Raw genomic sequence first — 19612 nt, forward strand, 5'->3', positions numbered from 1 at the left:
GAGGTGACTTAGCCGGCGCTGTCGGGAAACAGTCCCTGCAGGGCTGGGTTCTGGTGGTGCCCGGCAGCTCTGAAAGCCGGCTGGGAGGGTGGGTCTCTGCTCTCCTCCACCAGTCAGGGTTTGTTTCCTATCCGTGTGTTCACAGGTGAGGTCGATGAAAATGCCACTTTCTTTCTTGGGTACAGTTACCCAGTGTGTCTTTGCGCGACGGAAAGTCTGGGTCAGAGCAGGGATTGGGTTTCACTGTAGTCCTTCTCCAAGGGACCTTCCCGTGAGCACGGCGTCTGTTTTCAGTGTCGCAGCTACACAAGTGACTCACAGGACCTTCCTGGCAGCACCGAGCAAAGCGGTTTACATACAAGCTGACACCAGGGGCCTGAGTGTGCAACCCGAGGGGACTGGAGCAGAACAGACCGCCCAGTGCAGCGCAGTGTGAGGCTGCGTGGGCATAAATCACAGTGGGTTGTGTTCCAGTGAAAAATCAAGAGTTTACCTTCCTGTCCACCTGCCCATATGGCAGGGCAAACACACACACACATTTTGAAATAAGAATAGCCTCACAAGTAGAGTGGAAACAACTGCTACTTTTGGGCTTCCCTGATAGCTCAGTTGGTAAAGAATCCACTTGCAATGAGGGAGACCCTGGTTCAATTCCTGGGTCGGGAAGATCCACCGGAGAAGGGATAGGCTACCCACTCCAGTATTCTTGGTCTTCCCTGGTGGCTCAGCTGGTAAAGAATCTGCCTACAATGCAGGAGAGCTGGGTTTGATCCCTGGGTTGGGAAGATTCCCCTGGATAAGGGAAAAGCTACCCTCTCCAGTATTCTTACCTGGAGAATTCCATGGACAGAGGAGCCTGGCGGACTACAGTCCATGGGGTCACAAAGAGTCGGACATGATTGAGAGCAACTAACGCTTTCACAAGTAGATGTGGAATAATTTTTGGCAGAGCCCCTTAGGTCCATGTAATTGTCCTTCCTTTACTTCAGTGAGAGAGGGAAAAAAAACAAAACAAAATTGCAATGACTGGACCGGAAGAATAGGAACACGTGCTCAAGGAGGTGCAGGGAACTCAGCCTGTGTGGAAGCACAGTGATGACTTTATCAGATCCTGCTCCGATCCTCAGGCTAAAACAAAAACAGCAGCAGCACCAGCAAAAATACCCCAACGATGAGAAAAATGGGAAAAAGCACGTTTGTATAAGGGTGATATAAGTGCTGAGAAGACCTAGTGGCCGCTGTCTAACTTCCTCCCCAAATCGGGAGGCCTAGGAAATGTTCATTGCCAGCCTTCTGCATGGCATCAAGCCCTCTGCCCTGTTCTTTTTATTCCTGGGCCCTGGTTTGTCCTCTGAGGCCTCAGAAAATAAATCTGCTTACTCTCTTGTTTCTCATATGACCCCATCACATGCAGAGGACAGTTTGGATGGCCTCGCCTTGAGCCTCAATTCAGTTCAGTCACTCAGTTGTGTCCGACTCTTTGTGACCCCATGGACTGCAGCACGCCAGGCCTCCCTGTCCATCACCAACTCCCGAAGCTTGCTCAAACTCAAGTCCACGGAGTCACTGATGCCATCCAACCATCTCATCCTCTGTCGTCCCCTTCTCCTCCTGCCTTCATCGTTCTCAGCCTCAGACCCCTCTATTATTTCTCCCCTGACACGATGCAAGAACTCTCTGCTTCCTGGCTGCCAGTGTAGAAGACTCCAGGGTGGACATGGCAGGAAGAGCACATGCTTAGCAGTCTCTTCTCAAGCCTGCTTTGGTTTCTGATGCTGCCCTTGGTCGGGTTGTTCGACCTCTAGGAGCCTCAGTCTCCACATGTGTAAAATGGGGACATAAAATGGGGTTTGCTGAAGGAATTCGATGAGATAATGTGTCCTCCCCTCCTCCTAACTCGTTGTTCTATTCCTTGTTCTCTCAGTGAGACCAGAAGCAGGAGGGAAGGGTGGGGGCTTTAACTGGCCAAGACCTCTTGCTGCACTGACCTCGCAGAGGCCAGCTGGGCCCCAGGGGCCTGCTACGTGCAGGTTGTGAGCTTGAGGGTGAGTCTGCAGTCAGTCTTCGGGACTCTTCATTGCTGTCGTCGCTTGAGAGGCTGACCCACAGAGGCTTCCCTGGTGGCTCAGTGGTGAGGAATTCACCTGCCAACGCAGGAGGCATGGGTTCGAACCCTCGTCCAGGTAGAGCACGCTTGTCTCGGAGCAGCTAAGCCCGTGCACAAGAACTTCTCAGCCTGTGCTCTCGAGCCTGGGGCTGCAGCTGCTGAGCCCACGCGCCCAGGCGCCTGTGCTCTGCATCAAGAGGAGCTGACGTGACGAGAAGCCCTCGCACCGCAGCTGGGGAGTAGCCACCCTCCCCTCCACCGCTCGCCGCACCTAGAGAAGACCCACACGGAAGCGAAGACCCGGCGCAGCCAGAAGTGAATGCATGAACGAATGCAATTATTTCAGAAAAGGGCTAACCCACAAGCCTGCGTTTTAAGGCCAGACCATAGGCAGACACACCAGGTGTGGTGCCAGGAATCGGCCTTGAAGCTTTAGGTTCTTCACCCAAAGTAAGACCCTCTCTGATGGGGACGCTGAGGTTACCCTGGCTTTCTCAGCCGCTACAGTTACCCGTGGTCTCAGAATGGGACATTTCTGGGTTCTGTGCCTGGAGCAATTTTTAAAAATATATTTAGTACCATCAGAGTGAAATGTCACCTTCCTGAATGTTTGGAAATAATCGAGATGGAGAGACCCTTAGGTTCAACATTTTTTTTTCCACTTTTATGCTCTCTAGGAAGTGAAATCGGCATAACACTCTGTCCTTGACCTTCCTTGCAGCAGTGGAATCTTTTAGATGTGGGATGCAGACTCTTGGGTGTGACATGTGGGATCTAGTTCCCTGACCAGGGATGGAACACAGGCTCCCTGCGTTGGGAGTGCCGAGCCTTAGCCGCTGGACTGCCAGGGAAGTCCCTGTTCTACACTGTTTAGATGAGAAGGATATGAACAAATATTTGAGGACATCTTCTTGAAGTTAATGGCTATGGACTTCAGCCCAGGAGCTCTTCCTCTATGGTCTGTTACTAAAAGTAGAAAGAAAGTGTTAGTCGCTCAGTCGTGTCTGACTCTTTGGGACCCCATGGACTGTAGCCCACCAGGCTCCTCTGTCCATGGGATTCTCCAGGCAAGAATGCTGGAGTGGGTTGCCATTTCCTTCTCCAGGAGATTTTCCCGACCCAAGAATCGAACCCAGGTCCCCTGCCTTGTAGGCGGATTCTTTTTACTGTCTGAGCTGCCAGGGAAGTCCTGGTGGTTGGCTTGCAGTGATGCTGGGCTCGTAGTTACTGAGCGTGGCTCATAGTAATAACCACTGGGAAGATCCGGAGATGCAAAGCACTGTCACACCTGGTGAGCAGCAGAGTCACCCGGAGGGCTTGTCACAGCCGGATCCCCGGGCCCGGCCGTCTAGGATTCTGACTCCGGCGGTCTAGGGTGGAGCTGGACTGCGCCTTTCTGACCGGTTCCCACGTGATGCTGAAGCTGCTGGTCCAGGGATCCCACTTAGGCAACCGCTGGCGTTGTTTAACCCGATCCTTCCTCTGCTCCTGTGGTTTAAGATGCTTTTCATTTACAAATGAGCGAAATGGGGCTCAGAGACGGTGCTTTCTCTCTGGACCAGTTATTTTCAGACAGTCTGGTAGCTACTGTTAAGTTCACTCACAAGTGGAATTTAGATGGGAAAAAAAAATAATGATAGCCAAATGTGTTCTGTGCTTGCTTGCCAAATTAGATCTGGGGCCAGATATTTGACAGATATTGCTCTTGAAACCTCACAACAGCCCTGCCAAAAACTGTGCTCGGTTTGAAAGTGAAGAAAGGGCTTCCCTGATGGCTCAGTGGTAAAGAATCTGCCTGCCAATGTGAGTCGCAGGTTCGATCCCTGGTCCGGGAAGATCCCACATGCAGACAAGCAAACAGGCCTGTGTGCCACAAATACACTGTGCCTGTGCTCTAGAGTCCAGGGGCCAAGACTCCTGAGCTTATGAGCCGCAACTGCTGAAGCCAGGAGCCCCAAAGCCCTCCCTCGGCAACAAGAGGAGCTCCTGCACTGAGAAGCCGGAGCAGCACAGCGGAGAGGAGCCCCCACTCACTGCAACTAGAGAAAAGCCCGCGGTGCAACGCAGACCCAGCACAGCCAGAACATATCAAATTTAAAAAATTCTGATTAAAAAAAAGTGAGGAAACAGGTTCAGAGAGGTAAAGGAACCGGCAGAGCTGGACAGAGCCCAGCTCTCGTGACTCCCCTTGAGAGCTTGTGGCCTCTCGGGGAACCCAGAGGAGGCTGGATATGAGGTGTAGGCCCGCGCCCGCTCCTGCTGAGCAAAAATCCCTCTAAGGTGGAACCCAGAGGAGGCTGGATTCGAGGTGTAGGCCCACGCCCGCTCCTGCTGAGCAAAAATCCCTCTAAGGTGGAACCCAGAGGAGGCTGGATTCGAGGTGTAGGCCCGCGCCCGCTCCTGCTGAGCAAAAATCCCTCTAAGGTGGAGGGTGAGCTTCCCGTCCAGGCAGGCACCTCTGAGAGCGACCCCAGCGGAAAAACTCCTCCTTACCCCTGGAACCTCACAATGCTAATTGTGCTCTTCCATTTAAGAAATTGACTTAAATTTCCAGAGCTTGTTTATAAGCCCGATCTCGATTGTGAATGAGTTTCAGTTCTGCGAGGAATTCTTGTGCTCACGTTTGAGGCACCCAGAGACGTCCTGGAGAAAACAATGAATCTCCCGGATCCAGCTTGAGTTTTGGAGGCTCCTATTTCCAGACACTTCATGGGCTCTCGGGATGAGCCAAATTAAATTTGTTTTAAACGAAAGGGAATAAATTAAGTAGAAGGCATTCACCGTTCTTTAAGTAATGGAGTTTAAACTCGTGAGTGGTAGCAGCTGTGACACTCTCATTTGTTTCCCGAGATCAGCCCACGATTCTAAGATCGACCTTGATTCCCATTCTGCAGGTGTGGAAATTTGGGCACAGAGAAGTTAATTCCCTTGACAGAGGTCCCAGAGCTAACACATGGCAGATTCAGAGCCAGGAGAGTCTGACTAACTCTAAGGCCGGCACCCTTCTCTGCTGCTGCCCCTGCCGCTCTGCGTTCTTGGGGATGTTGTTGCAAGCGATTCATTCTTGGGCGAGCCCCAGGGATGCAATTTCAAGCCCCACGCTGGCTTTAGGGAGTGTGTGACTTCTCAACGATGTCTAAGTTTCCCTTTGCCTAACCCTCTGTGAAACACGATGGAGGCGGGCAGGCATTGGCATTCCTGGGGCCTGAGATGGGAAGCCTATTCTGTTATGAGATGGCGTGAGCACCAATCTCAGATCAAGACTGTTAGGGAAAGTCGAGGTTCCTAGAGGAGGGAGACCAAGTGCAGAGAGCCACAGATAGATCAAGAGGGGACAAGAACTGGGCTGAGCTTTCCACGGTCGGAGGGAGGCAGCATCTGGGGGGCGGCCAGGATCACTGGCTTGCAGGTTTTGCCTCTTGTTTAGGGTTAGGGTTAGTGTGTGGCCTGGTCTGGCTTTCAGGGTGGGCAGTAATGCCTTTGCTCCTGCCCAGGTTTTCTAGGCGCCGTGGACTGTGCTCTGAAATGCTTTTCCTGGCAGAAGAATGTGCCGGCCCTCTGGACCATGAAGACGCCGGGAAGCACATGCCCTGCCTTGAACGGCCTCCGAGTGTTGAGCCTCCTCTGGATCGTGTCTGGGCACACCAGTCAGATGACTGCATGGCTGTCTCTGGGTGCGGAAAACTGAGGGATCTCTGGAGCAGTCAAGGAAGGGAGGGGCTTTCGTGTAGGGGGTCACGTCAGGCCCCAGGAGGGGAGCCTTCTCGAGCGGCCTGCCTTCTCTTCTCGAGACGTGGCTGTGGCCTCCATAAATGAGTGTTCTGGACCAGTGTCCAGTGGTTGCCTTACCTTCCCTTAGGTGTAAACCAGACACCTGGTTCCCTGGTGAACAGGGATAGCTGAGTATTTTATTTTTATCTTCCGAAGAGCTGGGTTCCCTCTTGTTTTGATTAATGAATCCAGAAACTCCTTTTTCCCCCTCTTCTGGAAAAATAGGCAAATATAGATAAATATTGTGCACCAGTATAAAATCAGTGTTTGTGGATCTTTCTGTTGGTGCACTCCAGAAGAGCTCCCGTCGACAGAGTGCAGCTCTCCAAGTGGGACCTAAACACACATGTCAGAATGGAGGGGAGGGGCCAGCCCAGGGCAGTTTGCGGATCCCCCAGGGGATCTGAACAGGCGATGCTGCTGTAGATCCATGGGGGCCTCCGGCCCTGCAGAGGGGCCCAGGCGAGAGCGCAGGCTGCAGGCAGCTACTGAGCCGCCCTCTCTTATTTCCGTTCCACATTCTCCTCTTAAGTGAATCGCAGGGATGCGTAAAACCCTCTCAATACAGCTGAAAGCTAAAGGTGTTTTTTGAAAAGATAAATCACAAGATTTTCTTTCGTTCAATAAAAAGACACGTGTGTCCTACGTTTTTACAGATAATGTGCTTGAGTGGAAAGCCAGGGTGCTTAGAAACCCACTGTACCTTTATTCTCGGAGTGGCCCCTTCTATCTTGGAGTGGACACATTTTTCCTTATCAGGTAATGTGGTGCTCTCGCTGCCGGAGTTGTGCCCGTGGCTCTTTGGGGAAGTGTGGATGTGCCTGTTGAAACACCGAAGGGCTCACACTGACTCTCCCTGGCCTCTGCCTCTGGGCGTCCCTGGACGGTACCGAGGCCGCCAGTTCCTCTCTTTTGTGTCTTCACTTTATTAAATGATTCTGGATGGCTCTCTAAAACAGGCCTTTTATAAAAGGTGATTTTATTGATCAAACTTGTTTATTTCAGCGCTTCTCAAATTCTGGCTCCTGGTATGGTGCAAATCCATGATCAAGTTGCCAGTTCTCACCACAGTGAAATGTGAGAAAAAATAAGAAAATAGTGTGAGGTTACATAAAGCGGTGTTTATTTAAATTAACTAATAAGAGGTAAATTTTCTTAAATGTTTGATCAGTGTCAGGCTCTGCGTGAAGTCCTTTGCAGCATTATACCATGCAGTCCTCATGGTGTTCCTATACCGTAGGGACAACTGTTAAAATCCTCAGTTTTTTGGGTCTGTTCTTTGGGGGTTGGGATGAAATCCGCATCAGGTAAATGAACCACTCCCAGTGAATGATTCAGTGGCACTGAGTGCATTCACTCTGTTGCACAACTACCCCTTCTGTCTGGTTCCAAAACGTTTTCATCACCCTCAGGGAAACCTCACCATTTTCTTATTTTTTCCCACCTCACACCCATGAAGCAGTTTCCCCCAGTCCCTCCTGCCTCCAGTTCTTAGAAACCTGCTTGCTCTAGTGTGGATTTACCCATACAAGCGGCTCACACAGCGTGCTCTTGTGCCTGGCTTCTTTCAGCTAGCATGACGTTTATGAAGGTCATCTATGTTGAAGCACTTATCAGTACTTCGTTTCTTTTTATGGCTGAATATTATTCCTTGTATGGCAGACCGCCGAAATCGCCACTTTAAACATAAGGGAGCTGAGCGTGAAGGGCGTGGTCCAGGCAGTCTGGTCCCAGAGTCCGAGCTCCAGCCTCTGTGCTGGCCTGTCTCTGCCTGTTTGCAGTTACGTATCCCTTCCTTCAGAGGGAGATGGTGATGGTAGATGGCATCATTAAGTGCTAAGCATTCATCCATCCAAGGGCTTCCTGATGGCTCGGCAGGTAAAGAATCCACCAGCCATGCAAGAGATGAAGGAGACGTGGGTTCGGTCCCTAGGTTGGGAAGAAGATCCCCTGGAGGAGGAAATGGCAACCCACTCCAGTATTCTTGTCTGGGAAATCCCACAGACAGAGGAGCCTGGTGGGATACAGTCCATAGGGTCGCAAAAGAGTCGCACGGACTTAGTGACTGAGCACGCACGCACGTTCATCCGTCCAACCGTGCTCTATCCAATAGAGAGCGCCCAGATAGGCGAGAGTCCACCATCTGCAGTGAACAAGACTATGATATCGGGGCTACTGGGCACCAGGCGTTCCAAGAGAGCTTAGCTGGGTCTAACCAGGCAGTCGAAATCCAAGTGCAGGATGGGAGCCTCTGCAGGGCGGGGAGGTCTGCCCAGGGGACAGCGATTCAAAGAGCAGGGCTCTGTTTCCTGCAAGGAAGCTAGTAAGAACACAGCAAACAAAAGATGCCATATGCTGGCTGGGGCTGGTCAGCAGGGCTCCAGGCCCGGGAGGGGAGCTGGCAAGGACAGAACAGGACAGCTGGAACCAAAGCAAACTCAAGGCGGAGACCTGCCACCAGGAGGGAAGCATGGAGGGCACAAAAGGCCGCTGGTCACCCCGGGCTGTCAGCGGGAATCAAGAGACAGCCCAGAGCCACTGGGTCAGCCCCAAGAGGTCCGCAACCCAGGCCAACGCTCCTGAGATTCCAGACGGCCCCGAAAACTTCCCTGGTGGCTCAGATGGCAAAGAATCCGCCTGCATGCAGGAGGCCCAGGTTCTCTCTCTGGGCTGGGAATATTCCCCCTGGAGAAGGGAATGGTTACACACTCCAGTATTCTTGCCTGGAGAATCCCATGGACAGAGGAGCCTGGCGGGCTACAGTCCATGGGACCACAAAGAGTTGGAGGTGACTGAGCGACTAACACTTTCCCTTACGGTGAAGACAGCATACCTGACTCTGGGCTCGGTCTGGGGCCTGGGGAGCGCTGGGCCTTCCCCAGTGCTTCTCAGAATATAGTCTCAGCATCGCCCGGAAGCTTGGGAGAAATGCAGATTCTCGGGCCCCACTCAGGCCCACGACCAGGCACTCTGACTGTAACAAGCCCTCCAGGCGATGCTGCCCTCGGCTCCCATCTGAGAACCCCCGTGCCAGCCCCAGCATGCAGGGTGAGGACGCCACAGTGAGGCCCAGCAGGTCCCGTCACAATCAGGAGACCAAGACATGTGCTTCTTCTTTCTTTACTCCTGTTTGCTTCTGTTTCTCCTGGCCCGTCTCCGTGACTCTTGCCGTTTTCCCTTTCTCCTTCCAATTTTCATCTTATTACTTTAAGATGTAATTAGGAAGTGCACGTGGTCTGTTCGTTTTCTTTCCAACATCGGAAATATTGCTAATAGTGAAAATATGTCACTGCCGCTGTGCTAAGAAACACTTTGATCCCATACAGTTGTGATGATCAGCTTCCATCAGGCCCGTTTTCATAGCAGAGAAAGTTGATGTTGGAGATAAAATAACCTAAGCCCCCCAACCCCTCCTCAGCTAGAGTATATTTCAGTATAATCAGAACTGAAATGTCTATTTTACACCAAAACCATGTCTTAACAACTGTGTCACTAATATATTTAACATGTGTGAGTGTATGCTCAGTTGCTCACTCATCTCTGACTCTTAAGACCCCATGGACTGTAGGCGGCCAGGCTCCTCTGTCCATGGAATTCGCTGGGCGAAAATACTGGAGCAGGTTGCCATTGCCTTCTCCAGGGGCTCTTCCTGACCCAGGGATCGAATCTGCCTGCAGCTCCCACGTCAGCAGGCAGATTCTTGACCACTGAGCCACCTGGGAAACAATAGATTACATAGTGAGACCTAAGACTTCTGTCACTGATGACGGTTTTGGAATGCTGCTTCTATCTCTCAGATTGAGCTGATTTCATATATCTCTCCTGCAGGATTTTATTCTTTCCCAGTCTGTTTGGGTTTCCTGGGTCTTCTTAGCCTCTTGGAACCTCTTGTCTTGCTCGGAGCCTGTTTTCCTGCCAGCCTTTCTCTTTTCCTGTCTCTGTCAACTTGAGACAGTGCTTGCCCACACACAGAGGGAGACCCTGATTCATTCTTTCTGGAAACTAAGAGGCAGCCGGAACCAGAATTGGCCATGCTACTTCCTCAACTGAGTGCTCTCTTTCACTTGTTTTTATAAATTTTGTTTCTATTATAGTGAATCCGGCTTGCTGCATTTCAAAAGAAACTCTTGCTGGCAGAGAGTAAAGACAGTCTCTAACCCATACTGATCTCTTCCAAGTCCCGCCCAACACACACACACACACACAAACACACACAGCCTTCTTTTGCAATAGGAAACACACTTGTTCTTTAGAGAAACACTGACAAGGGTCATGGGTTATTGCTGCTACTAAGTTGTAGGTTGCTATATGTTGTTACATTTCCGGTGCCATGTCGGTAGGCCAGCGCTCCTTGATCGGTTCAGAAGCAGGCTTTGTGACCATGATCTTGCGGTGCTCGATTGAAATGCCAAACATTAGCTATGCTTGGAAAGAACCTAAAGAGCAGCTGGGTGAGGATATTGATTCCGAAGTGAAGGAAATGGTCTTTCTCGAAGGCAAGTCGGGTGTTTGCTTTGACATCCCTGCTGCGTCAGTAACAGCAGTCCAGAAGAGTGGCGTGATGCACGCGCAGGCCGCTTTCTGTGGCCACGGAGCAGCCAGAGCGCGCAGGTCCACGGGAAGGATATCGCGACTCCCGAGGACAGCGGGAGGACAATCGAGGCCTCAGAACGGCGCGAGGGCAACTGAGGTGTCAGGAGACAGCGGGAAAGAAGTAGGAGCTTCAGAGGACAGCGATCAGGAGGCGGCAGCAAAAGTAACAGATTCCGAAACAAAGACCAGAAGCGGAGTTTTAATAAAGCTTTTGGACAGTAATTTGAAGTAGAGGATTTATTTGGCAAAACAGAGTTATGTTCAGCAACGTGGAACTGAACATTATTTTTCATGCAAAATTAAAAGCACATTGTGTTTCCTTTCTGACCACTTGCCCAGTCCCCTTCTCTTTGAGAGAGAAAAGCTTCATCTAAATTATTTCATCTAATTGATGACTGTCATTTATAACTTTACTGCTACTTCTGTCTTGGATTCAGTTCAGTTCAGTTCAGTCACTCAGTCATGTCCGACTCTTTGAGACCCCATGAATCGCAGCACGCCAGGCCTCCCTGTCCATCACCAACTCCCCGAGTTTACCCAAACTCATGTCCATCGAGGCGGTGATGCCATCCAGCCATCTCATCCTCTGTCGTCCCCTTCTCCTCCTGCCCTCAATCCCTCCCTGCATCAGGGTCTTTTCCAATAGTCAACTCTTCGCATGAGGTGGCCAAAGTATTGGAGTTTCAGTCCTGAGTTTCAGCAACAGTCCTTTCAATGAACACCCAGGACTGATCTCCTTTAGGATGGACTGGTTGGATCTCCTTGCAGTACAAGGGACTCTCAAGAAAATCAACACCACAGTTCAAAAGCATCAATTCTTCGGCGCTCAGCTTTCTTCACAGTCCAACTCTCACACCCATACCTGACTACTAGAAAACCCATAGCCTTGACTAGACGGACCTTTGTTGGCAAAGTAATGTCTCTGCTAATGCTATCTAGGTTGGTCATAACTTTCCTTCCAAGGAGTAAGCGTCTTTTAATTTCATGGCTGCAATCTGTCTTGGGTATCCCTTTGGAAAAGGTGTATGGATTCATTACATATTCTAATGTATTGTCTATAGATTATAAGATAAAGTGAAACGTGTATCTGCTGATACTTTTTAAGCTGACCTGTCTTTATACTTAGAAATGTCTCTTAATAGTAGGCTTCCCTGGTGGCTCAGATGGTAAAGACTCTCCTGCAATACAGGATCCCTGGGTCAGGAAGATCTGCTGGAGAAGGAAATGGCAACCCACTCCAGTATTCTTGCCTGGAGAACTCCGTGGACAGAGGAGCCTGGTGGGCCACAGTCATGGGGTTGCAAAGAGTCAGGTATGACTGAGCAACTATCACACACATGTTGTTACTAAGTCGTGTCCAACTCTGCGACCTCATGGACGGCAGCACACCAGACTTCCCTGTCCTTCACCATCTCCCAGAGCTTGCTCAAATTCATGTCCATTGAGTCGGTGATGCCATCCAATCATCTCATGCTCTGTTGTCCCCTTCTCCTTTTGCCTTCAGTCTTTCCCAGGATCAGGGTCTTTTCCAATGAGCTGGCTCTTTGCCAAATTATTGCAGCTTCAGCTTCAGCATCAGTCCTTCCAAAGAATATTCAGGGTTGATTTTCTTGGTGTTGGAGGAGACTCCTGAGAGTTCCTTGGACTGCACGGAGATCAACAGTCCATCCTAAAGGAAACCTAGAGGCTCATCACTATAAATGTTAAAAGGTAGAAATTTACTGGTGGGTCAGTGGTTAGGACTCTGCACTTTCACTGCTGAGAGCTTGAGTTCAATCCCTGGCCTGGGAACTCAGATCCTATGCACACCTGAAACAAATAAGAAAGGAAAGAAAAGAAACAGAATAAGCGTCAAAAGCACGGGAAACTCAAAAGGTACAAACCTCCAGGTATAAAACCAGTATGTACTAGGAATGGAATGTACCACACGATAAACATAACGCTGATGTTTGTTAGATAAGAAAGTGCTTAAGAGAGTACATCCTAAGCGTTCTCGTCACAGGCTGCTGCCTCGGCCTGGCTCCCGTAGGGAGGAAGATGCTGAGTTCCAGGTGCCTGGCCGTGGACGCGTACCGTGAGCAGGGAGAAAGCTGTTACTGTTTTTAGTCTTAAAGATGTTTCGCTACTGCAGCGTCACTTACTCTTTCCTGATAGAGACAAGCAACTTGATCAGCCCGCGAACTGCATCACCGAACAGTCATTCCTGTGACCTACTCTTCTCTTCTCTCAGTGGCTGGTTAAGTGCAAGATCATTTTTAAAGATGCGTCAGAATTCAGACAAAGGAATAACCCCTCGCGTCATACTCAGATACTTTTTCAGTCGCCTTATAAGGTAGGTTATTCATACAATCTTTCCTTATTGCTGCATAATCATTTATTATTTTAAGTCCTTAACCCTCCTTTGAAAGAATTTTCAAAGAAAAACTGAAAGAAAAATAGTTTTCTTTCATGTAGACCATGTTTAAATGTGGTTGCTCTTTCTGGTTTAATAGCTTTGGCAGTGGAAGATACCAGTACTCATGGTATTTTTCCTAATAAAACTTGAACTATATTAAATCCACAAAAACCTCCTTATTTCTAAAGCTAATGGACAGCAGGTTTCAATGAATATACAGTCAGATTCCCATGAAATCTATGTTCAACAGAATTTGTATAGCTCCTGTAAATTAGTAGTGATTGGAGCCTGTAATAGGGATTAATGGTAATAATAAACATAGAATAAGATACAATCAGCAAAGAGGCTGGTGGAAGCTCGGGATGATGGTCGTTCCGATAAAAAGGCAGACAGGATGGTAGTATTCTTTACGCATGCCTGGTTGGTTGGATCAGAATGGAATACAATACTGGGACAGAATATGGAACCAGTGGGATAGCAGGGTGGCAGTGATGCAATGAGCCAGTGGAAGTGTAGGGAGAAAAGAAGCGTCTACCTATGTGAGCCACCACTTAAAAATTTATACGCTTTTAAAATCATGGTTTGCGGCTAAGCTGGAGCCCAGTTCTGGTTACTGAGGGTCCCTGGCTCTGTTGCTACACTGCACCATCACAAATAGCAAGGGGAGTGTTGAAACAGTCTTCCAGGCCCGTCAGACGGGCTGCGTAAGATCTGACTCCAGTCTGCCTGGGCGTGCCTTCTGACTCAGTCATTTACAGCAGTGTGGCCTTGAGTAAGTGTCTCAATCTTTCCGTGCTTGAGTTTCCTCATCTTAAAAATGAGCAGAATCATGGCTCTCACTTCGCTGGACTCTTGAGAGAATCAAAACAGATAACGCAGGCAAAGAATTTAGAACAATGTGACAGGTAGTATGCCCTCAGTAAATATAAGCTATCATTATTACTGTTGTTATCTTTACCTTTTAACTTCTCTGGTTAATAGTTTAAGAATGAGTTTAAGCTAAGAAATAGAACTTTACTGCCTTTGTGGTTTCTTCCAAGCTCCCTTAAATCTAGTCTTCGCCCTGAAGGCTTGACAGAATGCTTTTTCTTGCAACATCTTTTGGGGATGAGCACTGGGCGGAGCAGCCGGTCGCAATGCCCTGCGTTCTTCTGGAGGAGAGGGCCCGGCATTCAGGCCCAGCGTTCTCGGTGATAAGTGCTCAGGCAGGTTGTTAGGGGTTGGGGTGTGGGATCCAGTGGCCTGGTGGGTGCTGCCTGGGAAGCCCTTCAGAAGAACAGCCCCAGAGCTGGGGGGGTGAAGACTCAGACGTGTTCTCCTGGGCAGATAAAGCCGTCGTTGGGGCCGAGAGCCCAGAGTGGAGGAGGGTGCAGTGGTGAAGCCTCACGGGGCAAGATGCTGGCGAGGGTCCCGGGGGTGACGTGTTGTGGGATGTGCCCTGGCCGTGGGCACTGAGGATATGGAGAGGGCGCCAACCGCAGACACGCAGACTTTCCAGCTCAAGTGGCGTGGGGGATGGGGAGGACGTTCTTGAGATGGGGAGCTCTGGGAGAGTGCCAGCTGGGAGCCAGGAAGAGAGCGAATGAGTCCAAGCTGGGACAGAACATCGTTGCGGTATGGGGGCGAGGGCAGGAGAGGCAGACCGGGTGGGGGCTTCTGCAAGCTTCAGAAAATGTGAAAGCCCAGCTTCTAGGGGGTAAAACCTTACCAGTATCTCACAGGAAACAAGGAGGGAAGAGGCTCCAGACCCCTAAACCTGTGGGATTGTTCCCAGTAGGAGCCACTAGTTAAAAATTAGCTTACTACTGGGATTCCCCGTTGGTCCAGTGGTTAAGAACCCGACTTCCAGATGCAGGGGGCCCGGGTTTGACCCTTGGTCGAGGAACTAAGACCCCACAAGCTTCGGGGCTACTGAGTCCACTCTCTCTAGAGCCTGCGTGTCACAACGAAGATCTAACCCAGCCAAATAAATACATATTTAAAAAAAAGAAGTGATACTTTTTCTAAAAAATTAGTTTGTGGATGTGTGCACTCTGTCATGTCCAGCTCTTTGCGACCCCATGGACTGCAGCCCACCAGGCTCCTCTGTCCATCGACTTCCAGGCAAGAATACTGGGGTGGGTTGCCATTTCCTCCTCCAGGGGATCTTCCCGACCCAGGGATTGAACCCGAGTCTCCTGCATCTCCTGCATTGGCAAGCAGATTCTTTACCTCTGCACCACCTGGGAAGACCCCACCCATTGGTTTAAGTTAAAAAAATTATTGATAATAATGTCTAACTGTAGCAGGAGGTTATATACTAAAAATAAAGGCACCCCTTCCAGTCTCACCTCCCACAGGAGAGCTTTGGTAACAGCTTCTTATGAATTAATTCTTGCAGGGACTTTCCGTGTATTTATATATTCTTTTCCGCACCCATGAATAGAACTATGCTTAATACTGCATTATTTTGCACATAGCTTTTTTAACTTAATGATTCGGCATCTTTCTCTAACTGCATGGAAGGACTCACCTCACTGATTTTGAGGTTGCCGGGATGGCGCCATGTGGGTGGACCATCCATCATGTATTTAGCCGCTCTCCATGAATGGAGCATGAAGGTGATTTCCAAGTTTTTTGCAGTCTTATTAGACAGTGACACGAAGTCTGTACGTTTTTGTGCAACTGTCTGGGCACGTTTGCAGGGTAAATTCCTACGAGTGGAATCGATGGTTTGGTGCATTGAATGTACTGATGGATGTTTTCCAGTTGACCTTCCCACCCGGCCAGGTATGAGAAGGCTGCTTCTTATACCCCCATGGCACTGGCTAGTAGCAGAGATTTTAATCTTTGCAAACCCACTTTGACTTTGAATCTTCAAGTTTGGACAAACACTTGAAGGGCATGTATATTTATATGACATGTCCCACGTTTCAAACAGTTGTTTTTTTTAAACTTTTTATTCTGTACTGGGGTATGGCTGATTAACAGTGCTGTGACGGTTTCCAGTGGACAGCAAAGGGACTCAGTCATGCATATCCGTGTGTCCACTCTCCCCCAGACTCCCTCCCATCCAGGCTGCCACATAACAGTAGTGGAGTTCCCTGTGCTCTCCAGTGGGTCCTTGTTGGTGATCCATTTTAAGATTTTTTTTTTTTGATATTTATTTATTTGGCTGCATCGAGTCTTAATCCCCCAGTGAGGTCTGCGGGCTTAGTTGTCCTGAGGCATGTGGAATCTTCCTGGACCAGGGATCAAGCCCACATCCCCTGCACTGCAAGGTGGATTCCTTACCTCTGGGCCATCAGGGAAGTCCTGGTTATCCATTTTAAATATAGCCTTGTGTACCTGTTCTTCTCAAACTCCCTGACTCTCCCTTCCCCGGACCCTTCCCCCCGGCAACCATAACTCCATTCTCCGACTTCAGTTTTCTTAGTGATATTTTGATTCTTAGAAAATCTGAGGAGGCGGGAGTCCTCCTTCTCCTTAGAGGAAGCTAAGGAACCGTCAGCCCCCTTTTCCGCAGGAGAGGAAAGGGAGGAGTGACCCGATTTTCTCAGTGTGAAAAATTCAGACAAAACTAGAACTCATGTCTCTGTGTCCTTTCCCCTGTAACCCTTCAGGCGTGGCCCGCCAGCAGCCTCCGCTCCCCCCGCCAGCCCGGCCACGAGCCTGCCCGAGGCGGGATGCCACCTCTACCTGGGTCCCTCCGGAGGGTGTCTGACCCGGACTCCGGTTCAGAGGGGAGCTGGGGCCACCTGGTTCTCCTGGGGAGATGGAGATGACAGATGGTGGGGGGAGGCTGGGGCGGGGGTGCGAGCCCAGGCTCGAGGGAGCATCCACACAGCAGCGTGGTCCCATATCTGCACAGCAGTGCAGTCAGACGGCTGACTGGGCAGGACCCAGGACCCGGCCAGGGCTCTGCGGCTGCAGCCTGAGCTGGTCCAGGAAGGTGCATCCTGGCAGAGTCGGCGCCCTTGCCCTCAGACTCTGATCAGCAGCCTCAGGCCTGCTCCCAGATACCCAACACCCTTCTGCCCTCCTGATGCTCTCCAGGACGGAGGTCATCTCTGTGGGATGCAGACCCGAGGCGGGGTGCTGACCCACACCTCTGCTGGGGCTGCTCCTCTAGCCGCCCTGCCCTCCCCCGTCTGTCACCCCCCACCCCAGGCCCTGAAGCCCCCTCCGAGATGTTTAGAGATGCTTCTGGGCCATGGGCTCTCTGCCCTTGTACTGCCCTGGATTTTCACATATATTCTTTAAAAAAAGAGGGCTCTGCTGGGGGCCACCCAGAAGCCACATCCCCATTGCATGTGCCTTCCATGTGGTCCATAAGCCAACCTCCCCACTCCCAGAGATGGGCAGACCAGGCAGACAGGCTGCAAATATCCAATATTCAGGCCTCTGAAAGAAAAGAGTGCAAAATAGCTCAATAGTTTTCCATATTGGCTATCTGTTGAAATGACAATATTTTGAACGTATTGACCAAATGAAGCATATTATTAAAACTAATTGTACTGTTGACTTTTTAAAATGCGGCCGCTGGATTGTGCTAACTGAACAGCTGATGTGGCTGGAATTATTATATTCTATTGGACAGCCCTAATCTAGACACTAGTGCCCCCTTCATCAGCTTGTAGCTGCCGCAGATCCTGCTTGGAAGGAGGTGGTGTGTGAGGGAAGGAAGGAGGAAATGAAGTGAGGCAGGAAGAGAGGATAAGAGGGGGTATGGAAAGCTATTTTCATCTAGCAAGGCCCCTGAAAGGAACAGGTAACAGCGTCAGATCTCAGTACATACGGTTGGACCATCTTGGGTAAGTGTCTCAAACTTCTCTGAGCTCTAATTTGCTCAGCAGTAAAACTGACATCATAGTTACTGGGCAGGTTTAGACGTTCCTAGCAGAGTGGCTTACACATGACCTGCTCCATGAAGAACAGTATTTTTGCATCAGTAGCACCTATGCCGCTTTGAACCCACGAATGAATGGAAGGTTTGAGGGGTGAGTGAGGAGGTGGCCCCTGCCCCAGGACAGTCCATTTTTGAGCATCCTATCCACCATCGCTATGTGACCCCCCACCCCGGGGGACTGAATGGAACCCCAGGAGAATCATTCGCTCCCCGGCTCTTTCCTGCCAGGTTGCAGCCTCTTCACCTGTACTCCGTGTGCCTGTTGGTTGGATCGTTCTCCCTTGTGCCCTGGGGGCCTGTCTGGGAGGTGCCCAAGCTTCACCTGGAGAACTGCCGGCGTGCCTGGTGGACCAACTTGCTGCTGCTAAATAACTTCCTGTCGGTCCAGGATGCGGTGCGTTCAAGTCTTCCGCGAGGGGGAGGAGGGGCGCTATCCGGCGCGTGTTCCCGGGCCAGCCCGAGCCTGATCCCCTTTCTTCTGGCGATGCTGTAGGAAGGTGGGCTGTGGGAGGGAGGCTCGCCTCGAGTGTGAGCTGGAGGTTGCTGCACCAGCCCTGGCGGGGTGGGCGCCGGGAAAGCAGAGAGGGAGCGGGGCGGGGGCCCGGGGGCGGGCCAGCTGAACGCAGCTGCCCCCGCCCCATCACTGTGCAGTCTGGGGCCACGCCACCCCAGCGGGAAGGACGCCTTCTTCACCTCCACCCGGAGAACCGAGATTGGGACGGAAGGAGTCACCACACCCTCCCCGTAATGAATTCTACCCCATGTCCAGCCAGATCTCACAACGTCTGTGTATATGGGTCATGCTTCTTCGAAGCCTCAGCTTCCTCCTGATGAGCTTGGAGCAAATGGAAGTGAACTAGTTGTAATTAAACTGCGTCAATGATTTTGCACCTGCCTCGAAAGCACTGCAGAGAAGGAAATGGCACCCCACTCCAGCATTCTTGCCTAGAGAATCCCGTGGACAGAGGAGCCTGGTGGGCTGCTGTCCATAGGGTGGCACGGAGTCAGACACGACTGAAGCGGCTTGGCATGCATGCATGCGTTGGAGAAGGAAATGGCAACTGACTCCAGTGTTCTTGCCTGGAGAATCCCAGGGATGGCAGAGCCTGGTGGGCTGCCGTCTATGGGGTCGCACAGAGTCGGACACGACTGAAGCGACTCAGCAGCAGCAGCAGAAAGCACTGCTGAAGGGAGAATCACTAAGTGTGACTGCGTGGCCGCCGACCAGCCAGACGGCTGCCTTTGGTTCACAAGGGCCCGGCCGCTTCGACAGGGCTTCCGTCACTAACTGCCTTCAGGCGGACCCCCATCACCCTCCGTGATGGGGGGCCCTGGAGCAGAGGCCTGGCCGCCTTCCCGGGTGCAGACCGGCTGGGGTCACAGGTGGGGTGAGCAAAGCTGTCACTTCTGATTAGCCTGGTCTCCTCAGGAGCGACGGGGTGGGAGGGGAGACCAAGGTGCCTCTCATCTCTGAAGCCCTGGGGAGACTTGCCCCCAGAAGTCATCTCACCCTTAATTAGAGACACAGGGGCCACCTCGCGCCCCACAGGCACGGACAGCCTGGGACGAGGTCACTCCGGCCAGCTGCTCTCACGTCAGTCACGCCTGGGAACTCTGGGGTTTCCTGCAAACGCTCGTCTGCAGCCAGACCTCTGTTCTCAATGAGCACGGTCTATCAAATCAAAAATAGAATAAAATAAATGAACACATTCTGTCCACCTGGAGTTGCGGGAAGGGCAAGGAAGAGACAAGAACACGGGCCCTCCGACCCCAACCGTGCTGTGAGGGTAATTACGCCTCACATCCGTGACACGGTGGTGGAATTCAGTTCCCACCGCTGCCCTGGGAGATTAGCTGT

At 51.0% G+C, this 19612-nt stretch overlaps 1 protein-coding gene across 1 annotated transcript in view; it reads left to right on the top strand.

Annotated features, from left to right (window-relative positions):
* LOC138097495 (O-acyltransferase like protein-like) overlaps window positions 1–19612 on the top strand; it is a 64384-nt gene that overhangs the window by 28970 nt on the left and 15802 nt on the right. The window contains exons 7-12 of the mRNA XM_068993673.1: window positions 3385–3453; window positions 4091–4111; window positions 5602–5781; window positions 6535–6637; window positions 12702–12803; window positions 17983–18148. Coding sequence (XP_068849774.1) covers window positions 3385–3453; window positions 4091–4111; window positions 5602–5781; window positions 6535–6637; window positions 12702–12803; window positions 17983–18148 — 641 coding nt within the window. The remainder of the gene's footprint in view (window positions 1–3384; window positions 3454–4090; window positions 4112–5601; window positions 5782–6534; window positions 6638–12701; window positions 12804–17982; window positions 18149–19612) is intronic.

This window comes from Capricornis sumatraensis, chromosome 21 (assembly GCF_032405125.1).
Source record: "Capricornis sumatraensis isolate serow.1 chromosome 21, serow.2, whole genome shotgun sequence".
In the NCBI taxonomy this organism is placed as follows: domain Eukaryota; kingdom Metazoa; phylum Chordata; class Mammalia; order Artiodactyla; family Bovidae; genus Capricornis; species Capricornis sumatraensis.